Source organism: Cibotium barometz, chromosome 3 (genome assembly GCF_041138505.1).
Source record: "Cibotium barometz isolate CiBa-2024 chromosome 3, ASM4113850v1, whole genome shotgun sequence".
NCBI classification, from domain to species: Eukaryota; Viridiplantae; Streptophyta; class Polypodiopsida; order Cyatheales; family Cibotiaceae; genus Cibotium; species Cibotium barometz.
The window spans coordinates 32,325,685-32,340,401 of NC_141048.1; the positions used below are offsets into that span (position 1 = coordinate 32,325,685).

Sequence of the window (14,717 nt, forward strand, 5' to 3'; positions counted from 1 at the left end):
GAAATTGGAGCTTCCCTCTTTCTTCAATCCCCATTGGTGGCTCCATCAACATACTTAACCAATTGATTGGTTGGGGGCCTCTACCGTGAACAAAGAATCAAGTAAATTGTAAGGTAAATGGTGAATTTTGATCTTTTCTATAATTTCTCAATGCTTCTCTCTTCTCAACCCCTCTCAAACTTGAGAAGCTTAATTAGAATGGTTTTTGAATGCTATTGAAGTTAATTGATGAATGGTAGTGAAGAGTTACATAATTTGATGAATACTATTGAAGTTAATTGATTAATGATAGTTAAGAATTACATAAATTTCCATTTATGCTTAATTCAAATGGTTTTTATGTAAATTCTCTCTCTCACTCAAGAAATGGTCATACTCATGATCCATTCTCAATCCAAATGAAGCTTTTCATAAAGCTTTTCCTTAATCCAAGATTAATCTATGCTTGAGGCCAAATTAATGGCTTTTTTCTATACTTTTAGTTTATGTATATTGATGATTCAACCCATTATGGATTAATGATCCAATTAGGGATCATTCTAATTATTTTCTTAATGATAAGCTTTATCCCTTAGAAAAATTGAGATTTATCAGTCATAGCAGCGAAGCTATGGTAACATTTTTATAAAAATTACGCATGAAATAAAGCATGAAAAGAGGACTTCCTACCATATTCTAGGAATTATCATCCTAGATTAATTGAAAGATATTCATTGTAATCCTAGAGAAATTGATTTTGATATTATCATAATTAGATTTCATGCATAGAGGTATGCATAAAAGATTATTATTTTAATGTAAAAGTGTTACTTTTATCATATTTGAATTTCATGCATAGAGATATGCATAAAAGATGATTATTTTATTATAAAAGTGTTACTTTTATCATAATTGAATTTCATGCATAGAGGTATGCATAAAAGATGATTATTTTATTATAAAAATGTTACTTTTATCATATTTGGATTTCATGCATAGAGGTATGCATAAAAGTTGATTATTTTATTATAAAAGTGTTACTTTTATCATAATTGAATTTCATGCATAGAGGTATGCATAAAAGCTGATTATTTTATTGTAAAAGTGTTACTTGTATCATATTGGATTTTATGCATAGAGGTATGCATAAAAGATATTCTTTTTATACTAAAAGTGTGATTTTTCATCATAAATGGATTTTATGCATAACTTAGATGCATAAGAGAAATTCTTTTATTCTAAAAGTGTAATTCCTACCAAATTGAATTTATGCATAAGAAGATGCATAAAGATTGATTTTTAATTCATAAGTATCATTCTCATCTAAATTGAATTTATGCATAGGAAAATGCATAAAAGATTGAAATTTAATTCAAAAGTGTCATTTTCATTTAAAATGAATTTATGCATAGGAAGATGCATAAAAGATTGATTTTTACTTCGAAAGTATTAATCTCCTTAAATAGAATTTATGCATAAATAAATGTGTAAAGAAATCTTATATCAAATATAAGAATTCTCTTGTATTCTATAAATAGATATGAGATGTGATAGGATGTGATAAGAGGTGTATAAGATGTGATAAGAGGTGATAAGATGCTTATGAAATAAGTTAGGAGCGCTAGGTCACCTGCGAAGGATCCTAGAGGGTGCTGACCATACGGTGCTCGGGTTCTGGGTCGCCCAGGATACCCACGCGTGCATCGAGGAAGATATTGGAACAAGGAGTAAGAGTTGTTTTGTGAAACCGGGCATGGATCTGGTTGATTGACCTTGCTGGTCTTCAATGGATGAGTCCATGGCTCTTTATATGGATCTGTTGGTTGATCTTGCTGATCTTCAACGAGAGTCCATCTTGATTTTTATAAGTGATTATACTGCCGAGTATTATGGGCTAGGAACTATTGAAAAGGCCCCTGTGTGGACAGATGGTGAGTGTTCTAGTTGCCAATGATGCCATAGATACTCTGATGAAGGAATGATGGGAAATTATGAATCAACCGGATTGGAAGATTGTGATCAGTGGTACTATGGTTTCATTAAAGGATTGTTGTAAAGTTAGCTGATGCTAAGAAAAAGGCAATTTCATATTGGGTGTGTAAGTGGTGTGGCTAGTTTTATGTTTGCATGAACTTCCGGCTAGGGGGCCTTGGAACTCTTTTCCTTGGTACCCGGGACAAAACCTAACCAAATTCCAAATTGGATCCCATCACTACAGTGGTTGGGCGGTTGGCTAACCCATGGGATCGGATGGGGTTAGGCTGGACTGATGGATTCATAAATCGAGACTCAATTTCTGTTACTACGATAGATAAAGTAAATCCCGGATAGTAATTGTTCTATGGATAGGAATCAACGGCTATGCCTCTTGATGGGGAAAAAAGCGTTGATCCCAATGATCCAAGTGCAAGTTTCTTCCTTGATCTGACCGAGTATCTTTATAGGTGCAGTCGGATCAGTTTGATCACTAATGGTCTTGACTACGTTAGAGTAAAAAGTTATCCTGGAGGAATCGCCCGTGCTTTCCGGATAAGGGAAGTTTTTCCGGGTTCGGTTTGGAAAAATCGACGGATTAGTCTTTTGTCCGGATATCCGTGGACGAGGCCCCGAGTGTGGGACCCTGCCTCGCGCATGAAGTGCTACTTCCGCTGCTAGTACCCCGAATCCGTTGCGCGGTGGGAACAGGGATCTCACACTGGGGGTCATATGATTCATGTATGGGTCTTCTGTTACATAGACATTCCACCATGGATGTGATTTTTGGCTTTTGTACATAGCCACTTGTATATGTCTTTTCTTTGGGCATGACCACCCTTTGATTTCGAGAGGACGAAATCATTATAGGAGGGGATGGTTTGTAATGAAGCAACACCTTTTGTTTAGGTCTAGGACCTTGGTCATGGGCTCAAGTATAAAAGGGGGCTCATGGACTATCATTGTACCCTTTATACCTTTTTACATCTTTTGATACCTTTTGACATTAGTTATCTCATCAACTTCTTTCTTTCTCTCTCTCTCTCTCTCTCTCTCTCTCACACACACACACACACACACACACACTTGGAGTCTCATGGCTTTCAACCTAGGCCTATGGAAGGATGTTTCCATCCTCTTGGTGGTGGGAGGTTAACTCACTTAGGCATCATGGCCATTGTATGAGATTAATCTTAATCTGAGCTTTATGATTCACTCCATTCCAACTACCCTTCATGGCCATTGTATGAGATTAATCTTAATCTGAGCTTTATGATTCACTCCATTCCAACTACCCTTTATGGCCTAACCTTTAGGTGGGAGTAATGAGAAGCCATCACACATCTTAACTGAGTCTGCATCTTTCTAGGTTTCCGTAGTTTCAGCCTATACATTCATAAAACGATACTATGCATGCTTTGGGACGTTCCCAAGATATGTTTTCAAATACCGCTATTCAGTTACAACCCATATTTGCTCAGTGGGTGCAAAATACTCATGCTTCTGCTCCCGGTTCAACCGCACCTAATGCAGTGGTAGATACTAGCTTAACCTGGTGGGGTAGCGACTTAGTAGTAGTAGGTGGCAAAGTTGCTTTACCACCAATCCCATTAGGTATTACAGATTTCTTGGTACACCATATTCATGCATTTACAATTCATGTTACTATATTAATATCACTGAAGGGTGTTCTGTTTGCACGCAGCTCCTACCTAATACCCGATAAAGCAAATCTTGGTTTTCGCTTTCCTTGCGAGACGGGCCCGGTAGAGGAGATACCTGCCAGGTATTTGCTTGGGCTCACGTTTTCTTAGGGTTGTTCTGGATGCACAATTCCATCTCAGTAGTTATATTTCACTTCAGTTGGAAGATGCAATCCGATGTACGGGGTAGTATAAGTGAACAGGGAGCAGTCCAAATCTATGACAAATAACCTTTGCAACTCAAAGGTTTTTTGTATAAAAAGCCCAAATCTATGACAAATAACCTTTGGAGCCCACAAGCGTGTAGACGAGTTGGTAGAACAGTTGGATCCCATTGCGAGGACCCAGGTTCGATGCCATCAGGCTGTGCGACGTGGGTATGGGTTGTGAGCCGATATATATTTTTATATCTTCCCCAAACACAAATAACCTTTGTGATTTAGATTTAAACCATTTGATCGTTGACCATAAATCAAAGAAACTGCAAGATTATATTGAATGGGATAAAAGATATTTACATTTTTTTTTTCAAGTTCGGTCATGTTCAGAAACCTACACAACGTTTACAGCGTCCTTCCCCAAGCTTTGAAAAGAGGAAAGCGGGCGGCTCGAGCAATCCCAAAAAATGGCCGTAGCTGCGGCTGGTGAGTGCATCGAATGCATACTCTCTGCTTTTGCTGATCCGAAGACTGTGTGTGTGTTGTTGGGAGAAGGGGGGGGGGGCGGCGATGGTGCAAACCCTTGTACAATACTCACATGTATAAAGTGAACAGTCTCAGATCTGCTCTTTTTGTATTTTCATTTCAGTTTCTGAGTGTAACCTAATGCACCAATGTGAGTCAAAATATATTCTCCTGCATCAAGGACTACACATATGCCCCTGAGACACATAATGACTTCACATTCTTGATGACTATGGCTGGGGTTAGAAGCGTCCAACGCGCAAGAGAGAGAGGTGTGCTTGAGACACATGCATTCTTGATGACTGCATGGCTGTGGTCAGATGAGTCTGACTCTTGTATGGTGATTGTGTGTGTGAGAGAGAGAGGTGCCATGTACCCGAAGCAAATATTGCAAACAGCTTCCTGCTTCATGAGGCTGGACCTGATTCAAAAGGGGTGGACATCTTCATGCTTGACAGGGATTGAAGTTTCGAACCCCTCCCATGGCCTGAGAGGCTGCAACCTGGTAGGTTCTTGGAGTGCTCTGCAGCAATTCTTCTTGCATGACAACAAAACGTGATCTGATTAATGCTAAGCAAACTTGAGATTAACGCTAATCAACTCGTGAAAACATACAATAGAGAAGACGAGAGAGATCTAGACTAGCGTATATTCCAAAACATTAATATCTATAATGAGTTCATTTTAGATCTTGTAACATCCTAACTATGGAGAAGCGTAAGCAATGATGATTAACGCTGAGCTACATAGATTAACACTAATCACATGCACAATGACGGCAAAGTAGTAGAGAGAAGTTGAAGAGAGATGGCCTTTACCTAATCTACTCCTATTGTAAATTACTAAAATGTGATGTATATACAATGATTGTTGGGATCTGAAATAGATATGGACACTTGAATGCTGTGCATTAATTTCTATGCTTGCCCATATACAACATGTAAACTTACTCTTTAGGTGGCTACATGGAATCATTGCGACTAGGTGGCACCAAATTAAAGTGTGCACGTGGCATCCCCTCTTGCTAAACTTGGAGTATTGGGGAAAACCATGCACTTTTGCTCTATTGGTCCATCCTTAGGCTCATCTCTCTTCTCGTTGGTCGTGCCTCTTGCCACTGTTGTCTCCACTAGAGCTATTGGTTCTTCTTTTGGCATCCTTTGCCAGTGGATGCTTTCAAGACATGGGAAACTCCACTATTGCATTGAGATCTTCTGTAGCTGTTGTCTCATCCTCCTCTGTACTGGATTCGGAGAAACATACTTGAAATGTAGGTGCTTCCACTGAAGACCGTTCTCGTAGAACACTCGTGTCTATGGGCTAGGGTTTGAACACACAACACACATGAGTCCTAAAACTAATGTTGTGTATTATGCACAAGATGAAAGTATTACAACTAAAATTCAAGTACAAGTAATGGCCGAGAATGAAGACATAAGTTCTCAGTCCACGCGTTGTTGTAAATCTCTTGGATGAACTTGTAGTGTGGAGAGATGCTTTGTAGGCTCTAATCGTTGTAATCAAGATGCAAGCGAAATTTGCCAACATCAAGACTCTCTATTGGAACTGGGTCGAACAGATTTTGCTAATATTGAAATTAGGAGGTTTCTCAGATAGATTTATTATCCCGAGAAGATTCAACTTGTACGCCAAAAGAGATTGCGAGCAACCTTAGAAAATCTTTCGAAAGACTTGCACACTGAGGAGTGATGGATTGTAAGACGTATATGGGGTATGTTCTGGTGGTATGGGACGCTAGAAGTAATCACATGTGCGGGTTTATAGGGTTCCATCGAGATAAATATTTTAGCTTCTGATGGGATAGTTATCCAGAACTCAGGATTGCTGTGGAGTGAGTGCACTAGCCTCTGATATGGCAGATGTCCACTTCATTAGCCACACCTTTGATGTGGCAGATGTACAGTTTATAGGTTATGCCTCTGACAAGGCAAATCGTGAATTTGTATTTCTACAAAATATGTGTGTATGACGTCAAGATTCATTAGAACTGTCTCTGCGAAGCAAAGAAGCTTCACCTCACATCTGGCAAGCATAACCGCCTTACCCAAAACATATAGACACAATCATAGTTGCAAATACCAAGCAACAACATAACACTCTCCGATCATCTGCAATCCACCGTCTCATTCTTCCTCCTTCCTGGAATTGATTTCTCAAATTAGTCCAGAAATCCACCAAATAGGAATATAGATATATTTGGAAACCATACATGTAGTGGATCCTAGTGTTCTTTTCCACGTGGATACACTCCATACAAGACTCCCTTTAGACATAAGAAAGAATGATTAATTCCTTCCTAATCTTGCCTTGTCACAACCAGACTCCTTTACATCTCAGTGTTATGAGGTTTACTCTATTTGTTGGGTGGGATGATAGAGTACCTTCCAGGCAATGCCAATCCAGTGGCCGATGCCTTGAGCAAGAAAGGAACCGTGTCCCACATCCAATCCACATGGATGTATCTCGCTTATACAGAACTCGATGAAATGACGCACAAGTACGCGAACGTTACTGCTGAAGATGTTGCTAGGTTGTTTATCAGGCATTAGTATCCTATAGGTGGCATACTTAGGACCGTTATGTCAGATCGAGATATCGAGTTTACTAGTCATTTTTGGAGGGCATTATTTGATAACTTTGGAACTAAGTTGAATTTTTGCAGTGCATTCCATCCACAGTCAGATGGCCAAACGGAGATTTACAATCAATTGGCGTTCGACGTGCTCATAGTTGTTACAAGGCGTGCCTCTAACAGTTCGAGGCGTTCGAGGCGTACGACTATCCGATCGAGGCGTCCACATATATATATATATATATTTTGGCTGGTGTGAGTCTTTAGACAGGGACTTTAAGGGCCCAAGGCAGCCCCTCTCACACACACACTCTCTCCCTCATTCTCTCCCTCCCTCCCTTAAGCCTTTCTCAAGACCCAAAGTTCAAAGTTCAAAGTTCAAACACACTAGGATGATGATGTTTTTTATACCCACTTTTGGAGCTCTCTCTATACTCTACTGGTTCATTTCATTTTACTTTGTATCCTTGAATCTTGATGATGTATCCAGATGACGAGGATGGACTATTTTGGTCTCATAGGTCATTTTGGCCTTTTGCAGACGTTTAATACAACTTTCTTTCTTTCACACACACACTCTCTCTCCCTCTCTCATACACACCCTCCCTCAAGGCTCATACATACACACTCTAGTCTCTCTCTCTCTCTCTTTTGCAGACGTTTAATACAACTTTCTTTCTTTCACACACTCTCTCTCTCTCTCTCTCTCTCTCTCTCTCTCAACTTTCACTATATATATTATATCTATCTATCACTATATATATACATACATACATACATACATACATACACACACACACACACACATATATATATATATATATGTGTGTGTGTGTGTGTGTGTGTGTGTGTATAACAGATGCCTCTAACACGCCTCTAACGTCTCCAAAAAATACGAGTCTTTCGAGGCGCGTACCATACCCGCCTCGTACCAAACGCCTCTGACGCCTCTAACAACCTTGGACGTGCTGGAGTGTTATGTTTACGACCAACAAGGTAAGTGGGAATAGTTTTTGCCGTTAGTTCAAGTTCTGTTGAATGACTTGTTTTCTCCAGCAATTGGCAGTACTCCATATGAGGAAGCATTCGGAAGACTGTTCCAGTCTTTTTTGACTAAGATGTCGTTCTCAGTGCTTGAAGCTAACAGTTTGACGAAGTCTTACCAGGAGATTTTGGAGCCTGTGAAAGACAGGTTGGCTAAAGTGCAGGCAGCCTACACTCGATAGGCCAACGAGGACAGAAGAGATGTTATCTTCTCAGAAGGATATTGGGTATATCTTAGGATTATGAAGTAAAGGTTAACACAGGTGGTAAGTGATGACCAAAGTTATCGTTTAGGAGCTTTGGACCCTTTCCCGTTCTAAAGAAGATCAGTGAGGTTTCTATGAAGCTAAAGCTACTTCCCAGTTGGACCATGCATGATGTGTTCCATGTCAGTTGGTTGAAGCCTTATATTGGGCCTTCTCTCGCCGATATCCATGATAAACAGGAACGACGAAGCTGAAGTTGTGGTTCTGGAACAGATTCTCTTGCATTGTTTCAAGCATGGCTCCATTTGAAAAGAAAGACAGTTCCTCATGGAGTTTCAAGACCGAGGGACACATGAAGCACTCTGGCTTGACAAGAATTTCTTCGAAGATTATCTGGCATTATTGACGGACTATTTGGAGGCTTTGCAACTTCCATCAAGTTAAGTAGAAGGGGATGTCACGTGCATCCCGCACTTGGATGTACAATAGGTGCAGGACCTAGAGTGGTTATAGGTCCCTTGTGAGTCTCAGTCTGGGATGAACCAGCCAGGGTTTCACTCTAAGCGTCCAAGGTCAAGTGTACATGTCCCGTACATGGTCTTGGTCAAGTGCAAGTCCTACACATGGAACAATGCCAATCCATACTATGAGTCACCTTGTAGAATGGTGACATGTGTTCCGAGCATTGATGGGCTTGTAGCCAGATACAAGGCACCTAAGCATATAGCTTCATGTAGAACTGCAGAGAGTGCAGGGCCATTGGTTTACCCATGCTGCATATAAACAGGTTGTGGGATTAATAAACAGGCTGACAGCCTCTTGTAACCCACCGAGCAGCATAAAAGAGAACTATAAAAGCGTAGGCTTGTCAAGGGTTCTCATCATCTCATAGTTCACAAAGTGCTGAAGGTATCCAAGGGCCAGGACAGCCACGGAAGAACCCAAGCAAGGTGAACTTGAAGGTCAAGACTTGGGACACTACAGGCTGCAGATTTACAGCCAAGGTGTACTGATAGAAAATCAGTCTTTTTCTCATCATTCAATAAAGCAAATACAATAGTCCTTGGCAAGGGGCCTTCAAAGGATACTTGGGACCCAATTGGGTGTACCTTGTCTTTGTTGTTCTTCTCTCTCTCTCTCTCTCTCTCTCTCTCTCTCTCTCTCTCTCTCAGACTCTTATCTTTGCTACATTGTGCACTCTTATCTCTGCTACATTGTGCAATCGTGAGGAACCAAGGTGCTCAATATTTATTATCAAAGTATAATCATGTCTATAAGCTTCTGCATGTTACATGATGATGTCTAGATTTGAATTGAGGGAGTGTTTGTTAGGTTATAAAGTGTAATAGTGATATGTAACGGAGGTACTCAATGTGTGAAGCCAATTTGAATAAGATCGGGTCAGTTTGTTGGGGTGCTATGGCAGCTTATGCAGTCCAATGGCATGGCAAGATGTTTTGTGGCTATGTATTCTGCTTATTTTATTTTCACAGGCACTTAAAGCTACTTATGGATATATGGATATTTGGGACACGGTTGGCTCTTGTGCATGTGTCTCGTTAATGTCAGAGTTGTTCGACTTAGCTTATGGATTTATGGATATTTAGGACACAGTTGGCTCTTATGCCTATGCCTGGTTATTATCAGAGTTCTTGACTCGGAATATAAATAAAGTTTCTTTCTTGATACGACATGCACTTTGTGTCGATACTCAGAACATACACTTTGGAGAAGAGGTGGGCTCAAGTTCACTCTATCACGTGTACTTCGTGTGTGATATGTAGCGGAACTCTTTGTATCGGATGATCCTGTCACACAAATGCTCACACCGTCTTCTGTATCCTGAGTTTCGTGAGTTTAGCAATCCATTTCAATACTTCAAACTTTAAAGAGATGAGAGAGAGAGATATGATAACTGTACACCAAATTGGGTCCCGAATTACCCACTGAAGGGCCCCCTATCCCGATAACGAGATAGTATTTGCTTTATTTCTTTAGAGAGAATGACTGTGGACTGTAGATAAGCCAAACACAAGATCTCGGAGGATCGGAGAGTGGCTGATCTGTACACTGCTGTAGAAACACCTCGATGACCTGATCTCGAGCCTATGCACTCTTCCCAAGTTCTACACTATGTTAGAATGCTGAAAACACTTATGAATGCTGTGTTACCTTCACTAGATGACTGCTGCAAGTATGGATGATGCACAGAAGGCTGGACACTGCTGGAAACTGTGGATTCAAGGCTGGAAACTGCTGTGGACAGAAACGCAGGCATGTAGGGAAGCTGCTGAACTGAAACGCAGAGGTTCTGAGGCTGCTGGACAGAAACGCAGAGGGTGCTGCTGCTGCTGGACAGAAACGCAGAGGGTGCTGCTGCTGCTGGACAGAATCTGCAGGGGTACTGATGCTGCTGGACAGAAATGCGGGGTACTGATGTACGGCTGGACAGAATCTGCAGCGGCCAGGTACTACGCAGGAAAACGCAGACTTGTATGCTGAATTAGAGACTGTAGTGGACTGAATCAAGGCTGATTTGAGGCTGATAGCAGGCGCCTAGGGCTGATTGAAGCAAGGGGTTCTCAAGGGGCTGGAGAAGCAAGCTTATGAGCTCCAAGGGCTGGATTAGTCTAGGGCTGAAAGCAATGATGCTCCTAGGGCTGAGGAGGAGAGCTCTTAGCACAATGAAGACTGAATGATAAACTAAGCTCTATGCAAGCCTATTTATACTAACTGGAGGTTGGTCATTTAATAAAGTTTATATTTATAAATGCCCAATAATGCAAATAATGCTAAATAAATACTATTAAATATGAAAAAAATACCAGATAAATCCTAGTAAATTTCCTAAGACTTCTGGGATGTTCTAAATGATGCACAGGCATATGCATGCATATTATGCAGGATGCAGAGTGCTTTCTGATGCAAACCCTAAGGCTTCTACTGACTCTACATGCATGAATGATTCTCTCCAAGTGGGTTAAGGGACTTGACTGACTGACTGACCCGCTAAGGCTGAGGAATGATCTACGTAGCTCGTGCCTGACTTGTCTTGGACTGAGGATGTACAATGGGGTCACGGCGTACGACAAATATCATTCTATTGGGTTCTAAAACTGTACAACTGTTGCACTTCTGATGATGAGCCATCTTGTCACCATGCACTGAGTGCAGAGTGCATGTGACATTCCCTCTTGATTAGCTTGGTGGCAGGTTCATGGCTTCCAAGTAGTCGGCCAATAACTGGGGGGTACTCCTGGAAGAACTCCTCGTCGAGCCATACGGCTTCGTGGGTGCCTCGATCTCGGAATTTCGTATAGAACTGACGAATCCGTCGATCGGAACCATGCTTCCATCGATGAAGAAGGATCTGCTCAGGCTCAATAACTTGTGCCTCGTCTACCACGTCTGGCTGCTATTCATCTGAAACATCAAATACTTTTGGACCAACATATGGTTTTAGCCAAGAAACATGGAAAACATCATGCATTGTCCAATTGGCAGGCAACTTTAACTTCATGGAGACATCACTTAACTTTTTGACTATTGGAAAAGGGCCAAAACTACGGAATGAAAGCTTGGGACAATGTTTGCCCACCTGTTTCAATCTTTGTTTCATGATGCACTGAGAGACCCAATCCCCTTCCTTGAAGTGGATATCTCGTCTAAACTTACATGCGTGTCTGTGAACTGAATGATGGCCAGGCTCAAAATTGAGGGCCAAACTGGGTTGAGTACCAAACTCTATGGAATCGACATACTGATCTTCTAAGTCTTTTCCAGAGATGTTGAGAATGGTAGACTCCTGACTGGTCGGGATGCTGGTCTTTCTACTAAGAATATCTGCTATTGGGTTATGTTGACCAGGGATGTGCTTGATCATTCCTCCAACCTGGTGGAAGAGTTGACCCTCTCTAGTGTGTTGAGCACTCCACTGGGCACTTGGCATCGTCGGGAGCCACTCAAGTGCTTGGTGGTCTGTGGTGACTGGGAAAATGTGTCCATAAGGAACATGTTTCAAATGTTTGAGAACTGACTGCTGTTCTAGCTTGTCCTTGAAAGTCTTGGAAATACAAGAGGGAAACTTGCTAGGAGGTTCTGCTAACTGTGGGATACTGGGTAGGAGATCATCCTTAAAAATGTCTGAATGAGAAAGGAGATCTGCTAACTGAGGGACTGAAGATGACGAGACAGCGGTTATTGATGAGATAGAAGCTGTCTGAGCATAAATTAATGCTTCTTCTGCTCCCTTGCATATAGCTCGTCGGGCCTGGAGATGAGAAATCATAGGAATGCCAAGAATGCTCCTATCCCCCCCAATCATGACAGGCTCAGGAAAACCTTTAGAGATAATAAAGGTGTCCTGTCCCCAATTGGGAATAGGTTCATACTGACGAAACCACTGGATTCCTAAGATCATGTCACATCCCAAAAGAGGAGAGACAATGAAATCTCGCTGGAATGAGGCCTTTTGAACTTGAAAAGAAAATTGTTGTGCCTTCTGAGAGATGTGGGTGCAGAGACCAGGTGTAAACCCGTCTACCTCCAAATGATAGGGCACTAAGGTACAGCTCATGTTGGTAGCCAACTGGGGAGAGATGGCGTCCTCTGAACTGCCCATGTCAAAAAGGATTATGAACTGTCGGCCCTTGGCAGAGCCATAAGCTCGGATCAGGCTTGTCTGTGTGGTTGTTGCCTCACCCTCCTGCTTAGCATCAAGTACCACGGATGGCATGGAATGCATAGAAGGTAAGATCTGAACCGCATTGGTGGTACCAGACAGGTCTGGAGGAGCGGGGGATACTGCGGCAACTGTGGCAGAAGGCTCTTTGGAGGCTTGTTCTGCTTGTCTTTTTGGACAATCCTTCTTACCATGCCCAATGGTATGACAGAAAAAACATCTGTTTTTTGACTGATACTGTCTTTGCTCCTCTGGAGGAAGATAACCTCCAGTAATGCCTGCTTTAGTCTTTTCCTCAGGGGTCTTCTTAGGCTTGGATTCCTTACCCCGTGAACTAGAGCTAGGACTATTTTGAGCGAGAGTCAGAGCCCGGTCATATGTACTTGGTTCAAAGTTATGAACTGTGAACCGAATGTTAGAGTCCAATCCACGAATGAATTGCTCCATCTTAGCCTGCTCAGATAACCCTAACTGATATGCTTAAGTAATAACCTTACCGGAAAACTGAAGCACTGGGGATCCGTTCTGTCTGAGTACATAGAACTCGTCTTTCAGACCGGTCATGTACTGGGGCGAGAGAAATCTGGTCTTCAGGTCATGGACAAAGATGTCCCAGTCAAAGGCTGTGACACCTGTGGCCTGGTCTGTATGTACTATGAATACTAGACCAATGTTGCCATCAAGTGACTGCCTCACCAGTGAGATGGGGAGCCGCTAAGTGGACTTTGTCTTGTGGGTCTATGATCCTAGCTAATGGAAAATGAGCATTAAACTGATGAACAAATTGATTAACTGATGAATGATCACACTTACCATCATACTTACTGAAGTTTGGTTGACTGCGAATGATGGTGGTTGATGCTGCCGCGGACTGCTGGCTGGTGACACCTATGACTGGGGAGACTGAGGAGAGCTGCTGATACCTCAAGTGTATGGCCTCCTTTTCCCGTTGGTGTTTGAGTAACATACGTTCTCGATCAAGCTCACGTTGGTGTTCCCGAGCGGCGAGTTCAGCCTGACGCCGGTCTTCGTCGATCCTGCGTTGGGCTTCCTCATAGTCCCGTCTTTCTTCTTTTTCTCTTTTCCTTCGGGCCTCGTCCTCTCTCCTTTGTTGTTCCATTTGAAAGAAGAGGGAGATGTAGTCGGGTGCTGCTGGAGGTGTAGAAGGACGTGCTGCTACTGCCTCCAAGAGTTGGAGACGCTCCATGAGAAGCTGGTTCTGAGCTCGAAGAAGAGCTATGGTGTCTGCTGTAGGCGGAAGAACGAGGTCTCCTTCGGGGGAGACGTCTTCCGGTTGATGAGTACTCTCTCCTGTAGACATGATGCTGAAGTCGGTGGTTGTGCCGGAACGCAATCTAACCATCCAAGGATGCCCCCACGCTAGGATACGGTGTGTGTGGACAATCTGAATCTGATACCAATGTGAGATGCAGCGGAAGTCTTTATATTGGATGATCCTGTCACACAAATGCTCACACTGAAACCGATCCCGTCAAGTGGGAAAGACTCAATTGGACACCTACACGTTTAATAGCACAACTTTAAAACCACAAATATGAAATGGACAACTTAAAACAACTTGAAAAATAAATGAACAGAAATGGAAAGATGGACACCAGCACTGGGGCCGGAACGGGCCGACCCCCCCCTCAATATATGATATATTTATTGGGAGTATTTAAAGAATACAATGCTCCATGGGTTCTGAGAACCAGATAATGTCCATGTACATATGAAAACAGTACTAAACAAATAGCTCGAATTTCGATGTAGAAAAACTCGGAGCAGAACGACCACTAGTGTGGTCCAATCACTACGGTCCTGTGCTTTCACTGGACTCCGCGGAGAGCACCA

The 14,717-nt window shown here is 42.1% G+C and overlaps 1 protein-coding gene across 1 annotated transcript in view; it reads left to right on the forward strand.

The window, feature by feature from the left end:
* Positions 1-4,142: 4,142 nt before the first annotated feature.
* The window catches only part of LOC147639966 (keratinocyte-associated-like protein), a 44,505-nt gene continuing 33,930 nt past the window's right edge, over positions 4,143-14,717 (forward strand). The window contains exon 1 of the mRNA XM_086775714.1: positions 4,143-4,300. Coding sequence (XP_086631840.1) covers positions 4,282-4,300 — 19 coding nt within the window. The 5' untranslated portion in view covers positions 4,143-4,281. The remainder of the gene's footprint in view (positions 4,301-14,717) is intronic.